The 17,921-nt window shown below is 46.5% G+C and overlaps 1 protein-coding gene across 3 annotated transcripts in view; it reads left to right on the forward strand.

The window, feature by feature from the left end:
- Positions 1 to 4,842, forward strand: part of SLC2A9 (solute carrier family 2 member 9) — a 293,866-nt gene extending 289,024 nt beyond the window's left edge. For all 3 annotated transcript variants that reach the window (XM_066573278.1, XM_066573277.1, XM_066573279.1), the window contains one exon: positions 3,179 to 4,842. In XM_066573278.1, coding sequence (XP_066429375.1) covers positions 3,179 to 3,451 — 273 coding nt within the window. In that variant the 3' untranslated portion in view covers positions 3,452 to 4,842. The remainder of the gene's footprint in view (positions 1 to 3,178) is intronic.
- Positions 4,843 to 17,921: the final 13,079 nt, after the last annotated feature.

Consider the following 17,921-nt stretch of genomic DNA (forward strand, 5'->3'; position numbering starts at 1 on the left):
GGGCAGGGGAATCACCCCTGCCCTGATTTAAATGGCTATTAAGTCAAATTAGTTGCTAGTGTTCGCAGGTATGTGTAGTGTTTTGCGCATAGATATGTGCTTATTTGCGCACTCCCATAGGCTCCTACAGGGACCTTTGGTGCGCAAATGAGCACAAAAATAGAGCATGTCGCACTATTTTTCATACAAGTGAAATGAGCACAAAAAAAAAAGAACAGAGATCCACATCTTTCTGACACGGTGGTTGTCGATGATCCGTGCACAAAGTTAGCTCGATCAATGGGCAAAATACGCAGGCGAAATTTCAAGGCAGAAGCTAAAAAGAAGTTTTTTATATCTTAACAAACACAAGAGTCGTAAAGATTGGGTACTTTAATTTGTTTGTAAAGAGTTATTCCAGAGTTCTTAATTGTAGACAATCTGTGCATGTGTCAAATTCCTCTAAATGTGCTACCTAAGGCCTCGTTCACACAAGCGCTGTTTGGGCGCATTAGAGGCGCGCACAGAACACGCTTCTATAAGAACTAGTGATTTCCGATAGAACTGTTCAGATGAATGAATTTTAGACACACAAAATCCTCGCACCTAACAAAGATAGGACATGCGACTATAAGGGCGCCTACCCACTTGCGTTGCCGTTTTCCACGCGTTTTTCGCTGCGTTTTTTGCACGTTTTTCGCGGCGTTTTTTGCGCATTTTTTGCAGCCCTCCATTGACAATCATGGGTGCATTAAGAGAAAAATAAGGACACATATGCAACTGACAGTTCCTATGTGAAAAAAAACCACGAAACGGAAAAAAACCCCCAGATGGACAAGAACACATTCTATACTAATTGCTCTTGAGAAAAAACGCAAAACATTGCAGGAAAAAAAATCGCCAGTGGGTAGGCGCCCTAAGGTCGCATCCAAGGTCCATGGTGTGCGCAAAGATAGGACCTGACCTATCTTTGGTGTGTGCTTTCCATAAACCCCTATGGGAGCTGGAAGGCACGCACCAAGCACTTCAGATCGTGTGAATGGGCTATTTCAAATAGCTGGAATTCACCCATTCGCACAATCTTTAATGCAGTATAGGTGTGAAATTTTCACGCACCTATACTGCGCACCCATAGCGCTCGTGTGAACGAGCCCTTATGCTGATCTAGCAAGATGTGCTCCGCCAGTCTCATGAGAATTATTGTTCCTCCCTAATCAAGAACATCAAGAAAAGTATTTGGGCTATTGCGGCTATTCGGCGAGAGCTGCCTGTAATTGGCTGAGCACCTCAGCCAATCACATTCAGCTCTTTCAGCAGGCGGGGATTTTAAATCCCCGTCTGCTAATAGATCAGCACCACAGAGCAGGGGACAGCAGGAGAAGACGCGTCTGAGCCCCGGTAGCTGAAGCAAGGTAAGTATCTATTTTTTTTGTTTTTTACAGGACTTTTACTGGATTTTCAGGGAAGGGTTTATATTTAAAGCCCTTCCCTGAAATCAATTGACAGGGTGCTAGCAACAGAATCCTCTACCACAGCTGTCATGTGTGACAGCTGCAATGACAGCTGCAGTAGAGAATTGAAGAATTCCTCTGCTGCATCTGTCACAGATGTGGCAGATGTAGCAACAGGGAATTCTTTTTACTAGCAGGGATGAAGGAAACATCTGCTGCATGCGGCAGATGTGTTCTTCATCCCCGCAGGGAACATGGCAGCGGCGGACAGGTATGTTTATTATTTTTTTTTACACTAAAATTTTTGTTTTTCCGGGAAGGGCTTATATGTAAAGCTCTTCCCGGAAAAACAATGCCGGGGTGCCAGCAGACCATTGTTTTAAATGGAGCCACCGGAAGCAGCCCCGGCTCCATTGAAAACATTGTGTGCATTCACTATGGTGCACGCATGTCCTATCTTTGCAGGCACACACCTGTAAAGCACAGACGTGCACACACCATAGTAAATGCATTGGGGCTAATAGACGCGTGTTTTTGTGCGTGAGTATGCACGCACAAAATACACACTTGTCTGAAGCCATCCTAAATCCACTACCAACACATCACAACATACAGGGTGCTAGCAGCAGATGTTGTGCTAGCAGTTGTTGTGGCTTAGTAAGTCAATTATCAGACAAAGCAGCCACTATAACTTCATTATAACACCAGGTTCCATATGTCAATTCATACAACTATAGAGTAAATTCAATCTGTCTGCCTGCAACCACCACAAGGGTGAGCTTACTGCATCTGCATTAGACTCAATGGGAGCTATATAAATCTGAATGTGATTAGCTCTACTTAATACTTTCTGCAGGCAACCAGAATGTTCTCATTTATAGGGTTTTTCTGGGCTATTTTTATTGATGACCTATCCTCAGGATAAGTCATCAGTAGATTATTGGCTAGGGTCTGCCACTCATGACTAATTAGTTTTTTGGGCACTGCTGTCACCAGCAAAACACACAGGATACAACGCGGAACAGAATGGCTCTGACTCCTCTGTAGTGGCTAGCACAGCTCTCAATGGGATGTGGGACCCCAGTCAATCAATAAAAATAGCCTGGGAAACCCCTCTAACACTGGCTAGAAGCAAGGGATTCAGAGCTCCATGCAAGAAACCTAGAGCTCTAAGAATATATGTGCAGTTTCCAGGTAGCAGACTCTGGGCTCTTTTGGGTATTACCCAATTGAATGGTCTGCCTGTCCCTGAGTCCAGGTAAGAATGTAACGCAGACCGGTAAGGATAGTTACAAAGCTTAGTTGTTGTGACTTAGTGAGTCAATAATCATCCTTGACTAAAGAATTTGTTAAGAGCACAACTGTCTTCACCAACTTGGAATGAAAAGGTTGTCTGGTTCGGACCAGCTCCTCCTTCAGTTGAATACTGGCGGGGTCCCATTTCTTGATCAGTTACCACAGATGCAACAGATGCCTATAGTCCTCAGGAGCTATAAGAGATATGGCATCTAAACTAGTCAATTAGGTTCCAAGACCCTATAAAGTGGAATACTAATGTATCAACTGGCAGGGTGCTGGAAAGTCAGCACTTATCCCACAGTATATTCTATAACATTTGTCACATATAACATTTATATAATACTTATTGTGTTTCCAGGCTCTGATTATTTCCATATAAATGAAATCCATTTGCCCTAAGGAATTTCAGTGCCCCCACTGTTCTCACTTCTCTCCTTTTCTCTTAATAGGATGGCTTGGGTAACTACTGCTTCCTGGTGTTTGCTACAATCTGCCTGGCAGGCGCCATCTACCTCTTCTTTGTGTTGCCTGAGACAAAAAACAAGACATTCAATGAAATCGACCAAGCATTTGCAAAGATAAATAAAATTTCTCCATCTGTAAAGGAACTTGAGAAATATCCGCCTGAAGAGAAAACTGTGGAACAGTTGGAGCAGAATGACTTGCACTCGCCTTACAATGACCAAAACAATCTGCAGATGGAGCACCTGGAACAGGCATGAGATGTGTGGAGCTGGTAGGTATAGAAAGCCCTGTTCTCATCATGTTTTTTGTCTACATTTGACTTATATCATACATGCTGGGAAAAGCTCATGACCTGTCCAATTAACAGAAGCTGTGACAGGCCCATTTAGACACAACGATTATCGCTCAAAATTCGCTCAAAAGCCATCTTCTGAGCGATAATCGTTGTGTGTAACTGCACTGACATCATGCAGTTTTCGTTACCCCGTCGCTCATCGTTGTCTTTCAGCGTGCTGAAAGGCAACAATCAGCCTTATCAGGGATTCACAGTGGGATACAGCTGATACTATTGTTTCAGCTGTATCCCGCTCCCTGATAACGGGCTGAGTATGAAGAATAGAGCAGTCCAGCTCTGTTCTCCATACCCGGCATGGGGCGCTCGGCTGTATAACAGCCGGGCACTCCATGCAGAAAACATCTGGATGCAGAAGACAAGCGGGGACACCCTGCTTGTCTTCTGCTTCCCCCGCTGGGAGCGCTCAGCTGTATAACTTGCTCGGAGCGGGGAAACAGCTGTATGCAGAAGACAAGCGGGGATACCCCGCTTGTCTTCTGCGTCCTCCGTTCCCAGCGCTTGGCTGTATAACAGCAGGCGCTCGGAGCAGGGAAACATCTGGATGCAAAAGACAAGCGGGGACAACCCGCTTGTCTTCTGCATCCTCCGCTGACAGCGCAAGGTGATCGCTCATCTTGCGCTGTAAATGACACTTTTGAGCGATTATCGTTGTGTCTAAATGGGCCTTTAAGAATGACATCCATCACCCATAGTCTATATCGGAATCATCTTAAAGCATTCGTCAGCCATGGGCTGTAGTATCATCTGTTTAATAAATATGTCATGAAAAGCTCATGATACATACGTTTAATGGATACCAGTGGTGGATGCCATATATTGGCATACATCACCCATAGACTCTCATGCTAAAGTATATACTTTTAACATATACATTTTTTACTGGACTCTACTATGCTTTAGTTTGCGGTATACTGACAAATAGTGACTAGACGGAGACCAAAATTACACTCTTTTGGCCTCCATCTGATTGTGAAGCCCTATAGACATGGTTAGCGTTTATGTCGGGAACTTCCTTAATGTACACACTAAATGTAAACAAAAAACATGATGTGAACACAGGGATCGAAAAATTGACGTGTAGTCATCTGAACCAAGTCTGACTATGATTGCTGTAAGAATAGTGGAGAGCTATATCTGCCGGCTGTGTACTGTATGGGACAATACTCTTTGAGTAGCTTGCATTATTTAAATGTACTGTACTTGCTATATAAATATCATGAATTTGACACATAAGCTATGCTATGAAACTTCTTCGTTTCTGGTAAACGGAGACTAATAAAGTGAAAAAGTTATTCTCTTTAAAAGTTGTCATTTTCTGATAATTAGTAATTATTACCTAACCATATGAGAAAATATCATTGTTCCCAAAACTCTAAAGACTGGATGGACTACTCAAGTTTGGGAATAGAGATATACCCTCGACCAAGACTGATATTAGTTATATGATGACTTATTATAGAATACAATTATCTACAGTACTGTACAAAAGTTTTAGGCAGGTGTGGAAAAAGTGCTAAAAAAAATAGAAGTGCTTATATTTTGTTTTTGTCAATTAACAAAATGCAAAGTGAATGAAGCAAATCAATATTTGGCTTGGCTACCCTTTGCCTCCAAAACAAAATCTATTTTCTAGGTACACTTGCACAGAGTCAGGGATTTTGTAGGATTATAGTCAGGTGTATGATTAACCAATTATACCAAACAGATGGTAATCATTTTCATATGGAGGTTGAAATACAGTCATTAACTCAAACAGAAACAGCTGTGTAGAAGTCTATCATAAAGGTGAGGCTGTGGAAGACAGTTTCTTGTCATAGGCTATACACCATGGCAAGATTGAGCAGAGCAACAAGACACAAGGTTGTTCTACTGCATCAGCAAGGTCTCTCTCAGGGTGCATTCCCACGAACGTATATCGGCTCAGTTTTCACGCCGAGCCAATATACGTTGTCCTCGTGTGCAGAGGGGGGAGGAAGAGCCAGGAGCAGGAACTGAGCTCCCACCCCCTCTCTGCCTCCTCTCCGCCCCTCTGCACTATTTGCAATGGGGAGAGGTGGGGCGGGGTGGGGCTAATTCTTGAAACTTAACCCTGCCCCTGGCCCGCCTCTCCCCATTGCAAATAGTGCAGAGGGGCGGAGAGGAGGCAGAGAGGGGGCGGGAGCTCAGTTCCTGCTCCTGGCTCCTCCATCCTCCCCCCCCCCCCTGCACACGAGGACAACGTATATTGGCTCGGCGTGAAAACCGAGCCGATATACATTCGTCTGAATGCAGCCCCCGGCAAAGATTTCAAAGCACACTGGGGTTTCAAGTTGGGCTAATAAGGCTCTTTTGAAGAAGCATGAAGAAACAGGAAATGATGAGGACCATAGACACTGTGGTCAGCCAAGGAGACTCACTGCAGTAGATGAAAGATACATTATGCTCACTCCCTTTGAAATCGGAAGATGTCCAACACTGCCATCAACTCAGGACTGGCAGAAACCAGTGGGACCCAGGTACACTCATCTACTGTTTGGAGAAGTCTGACAAGAAATGGTCTTCATAGAATAATTTCAGACAACAAGCAAGTGCTCTAGACTGATGAGTCAAAGTTTGAAATATTTGACTGCTACAGAAGGCAGTTTGTTTGCTGAAGGGCTGAAGAGCAGTACAATAATGAGTGTCTGCAGGCAACAGTGAAGAATGGTGCAAGTTTTCAGCAAATGCAGTTGGGGGATTTAATTACGATTTTTTTTCTCAATGCTGAGAAATACAGGTAGATAATTAACAATCATGCAATTCCATCAGGAAGGTGTCTAATTGGCTCATAATTTATTCTGCAGCAGGACAACGAGCACAAACATCCAGCCAATAGTATTAACAACCTTTTTCAGCATAAAAAAGGAGGAGTCGTGGAAGTGATGCTACGGCCCCACAGAGCCCTGATCTCATCATCATGAAGATTACATGAAGAGACAGAAGGATTTCAGCAAGCCATCATCCACAGAAGGTCTGTGGTTATTTCTTAAAGATGTCTGGAATGACCTCCTTGCCGAGCTACTTCAAATACTGTGTATAAGTGTACCTAGAAGAATTGATGTTGATGTTGATTTGATTTAGATTTCTTTCGTTCATTCACTTTACATTTTATTAATTGACAAAAATAAACTATCAATACTTATTTCAATTTCTATTTAATATGTTTATTAATGACCTGGTAGAAAGATTGCACAGTAAAATAGCAGTGTTAAAACATTTGCAGGAATTTTAGTTAACTCTTTCCAATCCATTTATTTTTTTCTCATCCATTCTCCCCGGATCCAAATAAATTGGAGCTGGAGAGAATGGATCAGAAAAAATATATTTTCCCTGCACCGTCCTGATCTGACAGAGTTCAGGAGGGTGCAGGTGCTCACTGCACCATGGGGGGACCTGTTTACCTGTCCGTTGTGTCTTCCGCATTCTCCCTTCTGCCTCCCGCCTCGGCGATCATGTGACCGCTGGGTGCCACCTGACCCAGGGGTTATTTAGTTTAGAAAAAAGACGGATGAGGGGCGACCTAATAACTATGTATAGATATATCAGGGAACAATACAGAGATCTCTCACATCATGTATTTATACCCAGGACTGTGAATGTAACAAGGAGGCATCCTCTGCGTCTAGAGGAAAGAAGGTTTTTACACCGACATAGAAGGGGGTTATTTATTGTAAGAGCAGTGAGACTATGGAAGTATCTGTGTGAGAAAGTGTTGATGGCGAACTCGATAAAAGAGATCAAGAGGGGCCTGGACACCTTTCTTGAGCAATACAATATTATTTGTTATAATCAGTAATAACTTCAAAAGGCTTGTTGATTCGGGGATTATTCTGATTGCCAGATTGGAGTCGGGAAGGAAATTGTAATGTAGCTGATTTTAGAAAAACAGAAAAAGCACATGCTTGGGTAGTATTTCTGACCAAATGACAAGATCGTGAAGAGGAAAAAAAGGTTCACCTGATTTTGCTTGGTGGCGACTCAGTGACCATAAACACATTCAGAGAACTGTGTAGAGGCGGGAGCATTTCTTTCACTGAGAATGCTAACAACCGACATCCACAAGAAAAGCAAAGGTAATACAGGTAAGAGCTACAAAAAGCAAGTGTACTTGACGTGTCCTTATTATGCTGTATTCTGAAGTGTCCTGTTTCTTAAGTGTGTGACTTCAGTGAATGCAACTCTCCCTATTATATTTGTATTTATTTATTTGTGTTATATATCATGTCACAGCTTATACATTGTAGTTATATTATTTCTTTCTTTCCTAGAGATCAAAGAAAATGTACTGAGGGTGCAAAATGGGGAGTTAAATTGTTAAACATTGTTACATTTAAAAAGATATATAGTTTGCTTCTGGGTTCAATCTACATTGCTTGACATGGGTGATTAATTAAGGTTAGGGTTACTCAATCAGGGTGTGATAAACTGCATCTGGAACTTTCTGTTTCCTTTTCAAACAGAGAAGGAGCTACTTACAGCAAGCAACAGATAGCATATGTGCTGGCACAGGTGATTAATTATGGGTAGGGTTACCTAATGCAGGTGTAAATAATTCCATCTGTGGAACTTCTTGTGTCCTTTCCAAACAGAGGAGCAGGAGTATTACAGATAGGAGCTATGTAAAGCAAACAAAAGCAAGACTGTGAGCTGAGTATGTGTGCTGTGTTTAAAAGTGTGCTTTGTCTTAAGTGTGTGACTTGCGATAAGTTACTTTAGATTCAGGGACTTTAGAAAAATCATTTTTAAATTTACTGCCTATTTTAATTTTCACTTGCATATATTACTTTTATCTGTACGATCCCCATTAAAATGTGCTCCATAATTAGCAATGCCACCCAGTGTACATCTTGTACTATGTATGCAGTCCATAAACAGCCATTTGAGGGTGCATAATACTTTGAGATGTGAGCATGCTTTGCTTTTGGAAGCACAGATCCTGGATCTAAATGCGCAGCTTGCAACAATGAGGTGCATTGGCATCATGGAAAGGGATTTGCTAACACTCACTAGGGTAGATGGGGTGGATAGTAGAATGGAAGTACAGGGTGATCAGGCAGCTAACTGGGTGACAGAAGGAGGGGTAGAGGGAAGAGTGCCAGGGAGTTTAGTTGTAAACTGGCACACCCCAACAAGTTTGCAAGGTTGGCAGATTAGGGGAATGCCATTACATGGTTAGCACTGCTGCAGCAAAATATGCCTTCTGACCACCAAGAGGAGGAATAGGAGCGCAGAGCAGGCTAGACAGGTACCGGTACTAGGAGACTCAATTATTTGGGGGACAGATGGACATCTGTCACAAAGACCAGGATCATCGAACGGTGTGTTTTTCTAGCACTCAAGTTTCACGCATCATAGATTCGGTTAAAAGATTATTGTGGTGGCAGGTGATAATGGTGCACATTGGCACCAATGATAAAATTAGAAGCACGTGAAAGGTCCTTTAAAAAGTATTTCAGGGAACATAAGTTTAGGATGAGGATCTCCAAAGCAGTATTTTCTGAAATACTACCTGTACCATACCAGAAATGCTGTGGGAGATTAGGGAGGTAAACAAGTAGCTCAAGAGTTAATATAGAAAAAAATAATTTATTTTCCTGGAGAATTGGCCCGAACTTGCTGTTGGCTACAGTCTCTACCTTAGGGATGGGCTGTATCTCAATGAGGAGGGTGCAGCTGTATTGGGGGAGAAGATGGCTAGAAGGTTGGAGTAGTGTTAAACTGGGGACTAGGGGAGAGGACAACCAGAGTGATAGAGGGGAAGATACTATAGACAGTGATCTGGGACAAAGAAATGAGAATTGATGGGTGGAGCTGTGGGAGGGGTTAGTAGAAGTAGAACTGGCAGAACAGTAAGTAGGGATGCAATTAATGCATAAAATAACTAAAAACCTCTCAATTGTATGGTGATTAATACTAGAAGTCTGAACAATAATGTTGATGAACAGGAAATAATGTCTGACGAAAACTATGACCTAGTTGGAATAACAGAGGAATAGCTGTTGTCAGCGGCACACCAAATAAGTCCACTCTGTGGTGAAGTAATCCTCGGAGGTGCTTTCTCCGTAGTATAGGGCTTTAGATACATATAGGGGTGCACTATGTGCTAGTTTGAATAGATCTGTACTAGAGATGAGCGAACGTACTCGTCCGAGCTTGATATTCGTGCGAATATTAGGGTGTTCGGGATGCTCGTTACTCGTAACGAGTACCACGCGGTGTTCTGGTTACTTTCAGTTTCCTCTCTGAGACGTTAGCGCGCTTTTCTGGCCAATTGAAAGACAGGGAAGGCATTACAACTTCCCCCTCTGACGTTCAAGCCCTATACCACCCCCTGCTGTGAGTGGCTGGGGCAATCAGATGTCACCCGAGTATAAAAGTAGGCCCCTCCCGCGGCTCGCCTCAGATGCCGTGTGAGTTAGTGAGGGAAAGTGCTGTTCTATTGGAGTTGCTGTAGGGAGAGTGTTTGTAGTGAGTGTAGGCTTCAAGAACCCCAACGGTCCTTCTTAGGGCCACATCTACGTGTGTGCAGGCTGCTGTTAGCAGTGGAAAAAAATTTTTTTTCTTTCTCAAAATCGGCAGTGCAGAGCATTGCACCCGGTATTAGGGACAGAAGTGGTGCTTAGGCAGGGAGAGTGTTAGGAGTGAGTGTAGCCTTCAAGAACCTCAACGGTCCTTTCTACGGCCAAATTTAACCGTGTGCAGTACTGTGCTGGCTGCTGTTAGCTGTGTTGCATATTTTTTTTTTTTTTTAAATCGTCTGTGCAGAGCATTGCACCCTCCATTGATACTACAGGGACAGAATTGTGTAGGCAGGGCCACAACACAGTTATTGTTCATTGAATATCCGCAGTGGGGCCCTCCCTTTGCAAAAAAGCGAAAAAATTATATTTGGCCTGCCTGTGTCAGTCCTAAGGTCTCCGTGTACGTGTGTGCTGCGTGGAGAACGTACAAAAATCAAACGCAACCAGCTACGGTTTACTGCAGGCTTGCGCCATTGTCTTTCCTGACTGGCAAATACCTGCTCTGCCAGAGTTAATAACTCTGCTACACTAAAGTTGTGTGACACTTTTTCAGGGCCACACCACAGTTATAAAAGTTATTGTTCATTGAATATACGCAGTAGGGCCTTCCCTTTGCAAAAAAGCGAAAAAATTATATTTGGCCTGCCTGTGTCAGTCCTAAGGTCTCCGTGTACGTGTGTGCTGCGTGGAGAACGTACAAAAATCAAACGCAACCAGCTACGGTTTACTGCAGGCTTGCGCCATTGTCTTTCCTGACTGGCAAATACCTGCTCTGCCAGAGTTAATAACTCTGCTACACTAAAGTTGTGTGACACTTTTTCAGGGCCACACCACAGTTATTAAACGTATTGTTCATTGAATATCCGCAGTGGGGCCCTCCCTTTGCAAAAAAGCGAAAAAATTATATTTGGCCTGCCTGTGTCAGTCCTAAGGTCTCCGTGTACGTGTGTGCTGCGTGGAGAACGTACAAAAATCAAACGCAACCAGCTACGGTTTACTGCAGGCTTGCGCCATTGTCTTTCCTGACTGGCAAATATCTGCTCTGCCAGAGTTAATAACTCTGCTACACTAAAGTTGTGTGACACTTTTTCAGGGCCACACCACAGTTATTAAACGTATTGTTCATTGAATATCCGCAGTGGGGCCCTCCCTTTGCAAAAAAGCGAAAAAATTATATTTGGCCTGCCTGTGTCAGTCCTAAGGTCTCCGTGTACGTGTGTGCTGCGTGGAGAACGTACAAAAATCAAACGCAACCAGCTACGGTTTACTGCAGGCTTGCGCCATTGTCTTTCCTGACTGGCAAATACCTGCTCTGCCAGAGTTAAAAACTCTGCTACACTAACGTTGTGTGACACTTTTTCAGGGCCACACCACAGTTATAAAAGTTATTGTTCATTGAATATACGCAGTAGGGCCTTCCCTTTGCAAAAAAGCGAAAAAATTATATTTGGCCTGCAGGCTTGCGCCAATTTATTTCCTGCCTGGGAAATCAAATCACTGGTAATACAGCATGCTGAGGGGTAGGGGTAGGCCTAGAGGACGTGGACGTGGCCGAGGACGCGGAGGGCCAAGTGAGGGTGTGGGCACAGGCCGAGCTCCTGATCCAGGTGTGTCGCAGCCGACTGCTGCGCGATTAGGAGAGAGGCACGTTTCTGGCGTCCCCACATTCATCGCCCAATTAATGGGTCCACGCGGGAGACCTTTATTAGAAAATGAGCAGTGTGAGCAGGTCCTGTCCTGGATGGCAGAAAGTGCTTCGAGCAAGCTATCATCCACCCACAGTTCTGCACCGTCCAGTGCTGCAAATCCGAATCCTCTGTCTGCTGCTCCTCCTTCCTCCCAGCCTCCTCACTCCACTACAATGACACATGCTCAGGAGCGGGAACACTCCCAGGAACTTTTCTCGGGCCCCTGCTCAGATTGGGCAGCAGTGGTTCCTCTCCCACCAGAGGAGTTTATCGTCACTGATGCCCAACCATTGGAAAGTTCCCGGGGTCCGGGGGATGAGGCTGGGGACTTCCGGCAACTGTCTCAAGACCTTTCAGTGAGTGAGGAGGACGATGACGATGAGACACAGTTGTCTTGCAGTGAGGTAGTAGTAAGGGCAGTAAGTCCGAAGGAGCAGCGCACAGAGGATTCGGAGGAAGAGCAGCAGGACGATGAGGTGACTGACCCCACCTGGTGTGCAACGACTACACAGGACAGGTCTTCAGAGGGGGAGGCACGGGCAGCAGCAGGGCAGGTTGCAAGAGGCAGTGCGGTGGCCAGGGGTAGAGGCAGGGCCAGACCGAATAATCCACCAAGTGTTTCCCAAAGCGCCCCCTCGCGCCATGCCACCCTGCAGAGGCCGAGGTGCTCTAAGGTCTGGCAGTTTTTCACAGAGACGCCTGACGACCGACGAACAGTGGTGTGCAACCTTTGTCGCGCCAAGATCAGCCGGGGAGCCACCACCAACAGCCTGACCACCACCAGCATGCGCAGACATATGATGGCCAAGCACCCCACAAGGTGGGACGAAGGCCGTTCACCGCCTCCGGTTTGCACCGCTGCCTCTCCCCCTGTGCCCCAACCTGAGATACAACCCCCCTCTCAGGACACAGGCACGACCGTCTCATGGCCTGCACCCACACCCTCACCTCCGCTGTCCTCGGCCCAATCCAGCAATATCTCGCACCGCACCGTCCAGCCGTCGCTAGCGCAACTGTTGGAGCGCAAGCGCAAGTACGCCGCCACGCAACCGCACGCTCAATCGTTAACCGTCCACATAGCCAAATTTATCAGCCTTGAGATGCTGCCGTATAGGGTTGTGGAAACGGAGTCCTTCAAAGCTATGATGACGGCGGCGGCCCCGAGCTACTCAGTTCCCAGTCGCCACTACTTTTCCTGATGTGCCGTCCCAGCCCTGCACGACCACGTCTCCCGCAACATTGTACGCGCCCTCACCAATGCGGTTAGTGGCAAGGTCCACTTAACTACGGACACGTGGACAAACACAGGCGGCCAGGGCCACTACATCTCCCTGACGGCACATTGGGTGAATTTAGTGGAGGCTGGGACAGAGTCAGAGCCTGGGACCGCTCACGTCCTACCCACCCCCAGAATTGCGGGCCCCAGCTCGGTGGTGGTATGTTCGGCGGTGTATGCTTCTTCCATTAAAGCACCCTCCTCCTCCTCCTCCTCCTCAACCTCTGTCTCGCAATCTAGATGTGTCAGCAGCAGCAGGACGTCGCCAGCAGTCGGTGTCGCGCGGCGTGGCAGCAAAGCGGTGGGCAAGCGTCAGCAGGCCGTGCTGAAACTACTCAGCTTAGGAGAGAAGAGGCACACGGCCCACGAACTGCTGCAGGGTCTGACAGAGCAGACCGACCGTTGGCTTGCGCCGCTGAGCCTCCAACCGGGCATGGTCGTGTGTGATAACGGCCGTAACCTGGTGGCGGCTCTGCAGCTCGGCAGCCTCACGCACGTGCCATGCCTGGCCCACGTCTTTAATTTGGTGGTTCAGCGCTTTCTGAAAAGCTACCCACGCTTGTCAGACCTGCTCGTAAAGGTGCGCCGGCTTTGCGCACATTTCCGCAAGTCCCACACGGACGCTGCCACCCTGCGCACCCTGCAACATCGCTTTAATCTGCCAGTGCACCGACTGCTGTGCGACGTGCCCACACGGTGGAACTCTACGCTCCACATGTTGGCTAGGCTCTATGAGCAGCGTAGAGCTATAGTGGAATACCAACTCCAACATGGGCGGCGCAGTGGGAGTCAGCCTCCTCAATTCTTTTCAGAAGAGTGGGCCTGGTTGGCAGACATCTGCCAGGTCCTTCGAAACTTTGAGCAGTCTACCCAGGTGGTGAGCGGCGATGTTGCAATCATTAGCGTCACCATTCCTCTGCTATGCATCTTGAGAAGTTCCCTGCAAACCATAAAGGCAGCCGCTTTGCGCTCGGAAACCGAGCCGGGGGAAGACAGTATGTCACTGGATAGTCAGAGCACCCTCCTGTCTATATCTCAGCGCGTTCAGGAGGAGGAGGTGGAGCATGAGGAGGATGAGGAGGAGGGGGAAGAGACAGCTTGGCCCACTGCTGACGGTACCCATGCTGCTTGCCTGTCATCATTTCAGCGTGTATGGCCTGAGGAGGAGGAGGAGGAGGAGGAGGAGGAGGATCCTGAAAGTGATCTTCCTAGTGCGGACAGCCATGTGTTGCGTACAGGTACCCTGGCACACATGGCTGACTTCATGTTAGGATGCCTTTCTCGTGACCCTCGCATTCAACGCATTCTGGCCACTACGGATTACTGGGTGTACACACTGCTCGACTCACGCTATAAGGAGAACCTTCCCACTCTCATTCCCGAAGAGGAAAGGGGTTCGAGAGTGTTGCTATACCACAGGACCCTGGCGGACAAGCTGATGGTAAAATTCCCATCCGACAGCGGTAGTGGCAGAAGGCGCAGTTCCGAGGGCCAGGTAGCAGGGGAGGTGCGTAGATCGAGCAGCATGTACAGCCCAGGCAGTGCAACAGTCTTTAAGGGCCTGGCCAGCTTTATGGCTCCCCAGCAAGACTGTGTCACCGCTCCCCAGTCAAGGCTGAGTCGGCGGGAGCACTGTAAAAGGATGGTGAGGGAGTACGTAGCCGATCGCACGACCATCCTCGGTGACGCCTCTGCCCCCTACAACTACTGGGTGTCGAAGCTGGACACGTGGCCTGAACTAGCGCTGTATGCCCTGGAGGTGCTTGCTTGTCCTGCGGCTAGCGTCTTGTCGGAGAGGGTGTTTAGTGCGGCTGGGGGAATCATCACAGATAAGCGTACCCGCCTGTCAACCGACAGTGCCGACAGGCTAACACTCATCAAGATGAACAAAGCCTGGATTTCCCCAGACTTCTCTTCTCCACCAGCGGACAGCAGCGATACGTAAGCAATACGTAGGCTGCACCCGCGGATGGAAGCTACATTCTCTCTCGCCATCCAAAACGGGGACATTTCTGCTTCATCAATCTGTGTCTAATATTCCTCCTCCTCCTCCTGCTCCTCCTCCTGAAAGCTCACGTAATCACGCTGAACGGGCAATTTTTCTTAGGGCCACAAGGCTCACTCATCTAATTTTTCGAAACAATTTTTATATGTTTCAATGCTCTTAAAAGCGTTGAAACTTTAACTTGAACCAATTTTTCGTTAAACTGGGCTGCCTCCAGGCCTAGTTACCACTTAAGCCACATTAACCAAAGCGATTAATGGGTTTCACCTGCCATCTTGGTTGGGCATGGCCAATTTTTACTGAGGTACATTAGTACTGTTGGTACACCAATTTTTTGGGGCCCTCACCTACAGTGTAATCATAGCAATTTGTATGTTCTTCGCCTGCACTCATGGTACAGAAGTGTGTGTGGGGTTGGCCTACACTTTAGCTACATAAATGTAACTTGGGCCTTGGCTATAATAAGGCTACTGAAATGGAACTAAGACTGCGCTCCCACTATACTGCTGCTTCAGAATTGTTACTGGGGCCTGTCTTGAGTGCTACTATTGCTGACATGGAACGAAGACTGCGCTCCCGCTATACTGCTGCTTCGGAATTGTTACTGGGGCCTGTCTTGAGTGCTACTATTGCTGACATGGAACGAAGACTGCGCTCCCGCTATACTGCTGCTTCGGAATTGTTACTGGGGCCTGTCTTGAGTGCTACTATTGCTGACATGGAACGAAGACTGCGCTCCTCCTATAATGCTGCTTGTGATATGTTAGTGGGGCCTGTCCTAATGCTACGGCTGAAATGTTTTGAATTATGGGCTCTGCCTATACCGCTGCTAATGGTATGTCTCTGGGGTGTGGAAACAGAGGCTTCCCAAAGACATGATGGCGGCGAGGCCATTTCCCACCAACGCGGTTACTGTTAAAGTGCATATAACCACGGACACGTGGAGAGGACACGTAGTGCCTCAAAAACATCCCCCTCCTCCTCCAACAGGGAAAACATTCTTGGCAAATGCCTTTGCATTGGTTCTTCTGGTGGCAGTCCAAGAATTTCACCTTTACCAACACTGCAAGAGAGCCCCCCCACCATCCCCCCACCACGGCCCACTTAATCCTGGCCACATTCCGAAAACCAACAAAATAAAACCGCGCTACTAGGTCCGCAATCACCACCACATTACCACCAACGCGGTTACTGTTAAGGTACATATTACCAGTCTGACTGGGGCATGCAGACACCTTGACAGAATGAATAGTGTGTGGCACATAGGTTCCCCATTGCTATGCCCACGTGTGCAGCTCCTGATGGCGGTGGCACAGGATTCTATTTCTCATTGCTTCTGTACAGCATTGTGGGCTATCGCCCCGCCCCTTTTAAAGAGGGTCGCTGCCTAGCCGTGCCAACCCCTCTGCAGTGTGTGCCTGCGGTTCCTCCTCATGGCAGACGCACTTCTAAATAGACATGAGGGTGGTGTGGCATGAGGGCAGCTGAAGGCTGCGCAGGGACACTTTGGTGTGCGCTGTGGGGGGAGGGGGGGGTGGTCAGCATGTAACCCAGGAGAAGTGGCAGCGGAGTGTCATCCAGGCAGTGATTGTGCTTTGTTGTAGCTAGTGTGGTGCTTAGCAAAGGTATGCCATGCTAATGAGGGCTTTTCAGAAGTAAAAGTTTTTGGGAGGGGGGGGGGCCCACTCTTGCCGCTATTGTGGCTTAATAGTGGGACCTGTGAACTTGAGATGCAGCCCAACACGTAGCCCCTCGCCTGCCCTCTCCGTTGCTGTGTCGTTCCCATCACTTTGTTGAATTGCCCAGATTTTCACACATGAAAACCTTAGCGAGCATCGGCGAAATACAAAAATGCGAGGGTCGCCCATTGACTTCAATGGGGTTTGTTATTCGAAACGAACCCTCGAGCATCGCGAAAAGTTCGTTCCGAGTAACGAGCACCCGAGCATTTTGGTGCTCGCTCATCTCTAATCTGTATGCTTGACAAAGACCGGTGTCCTACTGGTCGAAACGTTGCATGCATTTTATGGTGGAAGAATAAAGTTCTACAATTTTACTTACTAACATGATGCCAGATTGAGTTCCTGAGTGCTGCATCTCTATATGTATCTTGGTCTGAATATAGTTGAAATAACAGAGACCTGGTTGAACGAAAGCTGTGACTGGGAACTTAACTTACAGGCTTACAGCCTGTTCAGAAGGGGTCATAGAGACTGGAAAGGAGGAGGGGGTTGTCTTTATGTAAAACACTGTTTAAAGCCTACATAATGGAAGATGTATGTGAGGAAAATACACATGTGGAGTCTCTATGGGTAAAAGGCACACGGAGGGCAAAACAATAATAAAATCCTCATTGGGCTTTTCTGTAGACCACCAAATATCCACTGAAATCCACTTTTTGTTCACCAAATATAACAGAATCCACTGAAAACCTGTTACTGAGGTAAATAAATGAAGTGGCAAATCACAATGATGTTATTTTAATGGGAGACTTGAACTATCCGGATATGAACTGGGAAGCTGAAACCTGCGGATCTAAAAAATGGTAAATTTCTGTCAATAACTAAAGACAACTTCCTTTCCCAACTTTTCCAGTATCCAACTAGAGGAACAGCCATTTTGTACTTAATTGTAACCAATAGAATAGGAAAATGTACTCAAAAATTAGAGTACAGTCAGTAAATGGGAAATTTTTAATAACAATTCAAATACTCTCTGCGATCAGTTCTTACCTTAGAGACATAAAATAGAATACTAGAAAAACAATGTGACTCAATAAAGATTTAAATAAGACAATAAACAACAAAAAGAAAACATTTAAACTACTAAAACAAAAAAGCAGTGGAGAAGCACTAAAAACCCGT

This window comes from Eleutherodactylus coqui, chromosome 7 (assembly GCF_035609145.1).
Source record: "Eleutherodactylus coqui strain aEleCoq1 chromosome 7, aEleCoq1.hap1, whole genome shotgun sequence".
Classification (NCBI taxonomy): domain Eukaryota; kingdom Metazoa; phylum Chordata; class Amphibia; order Anura; family Eleutherodactylidae; genus Eleutherodactylus; species Eleutherodactylus coqui.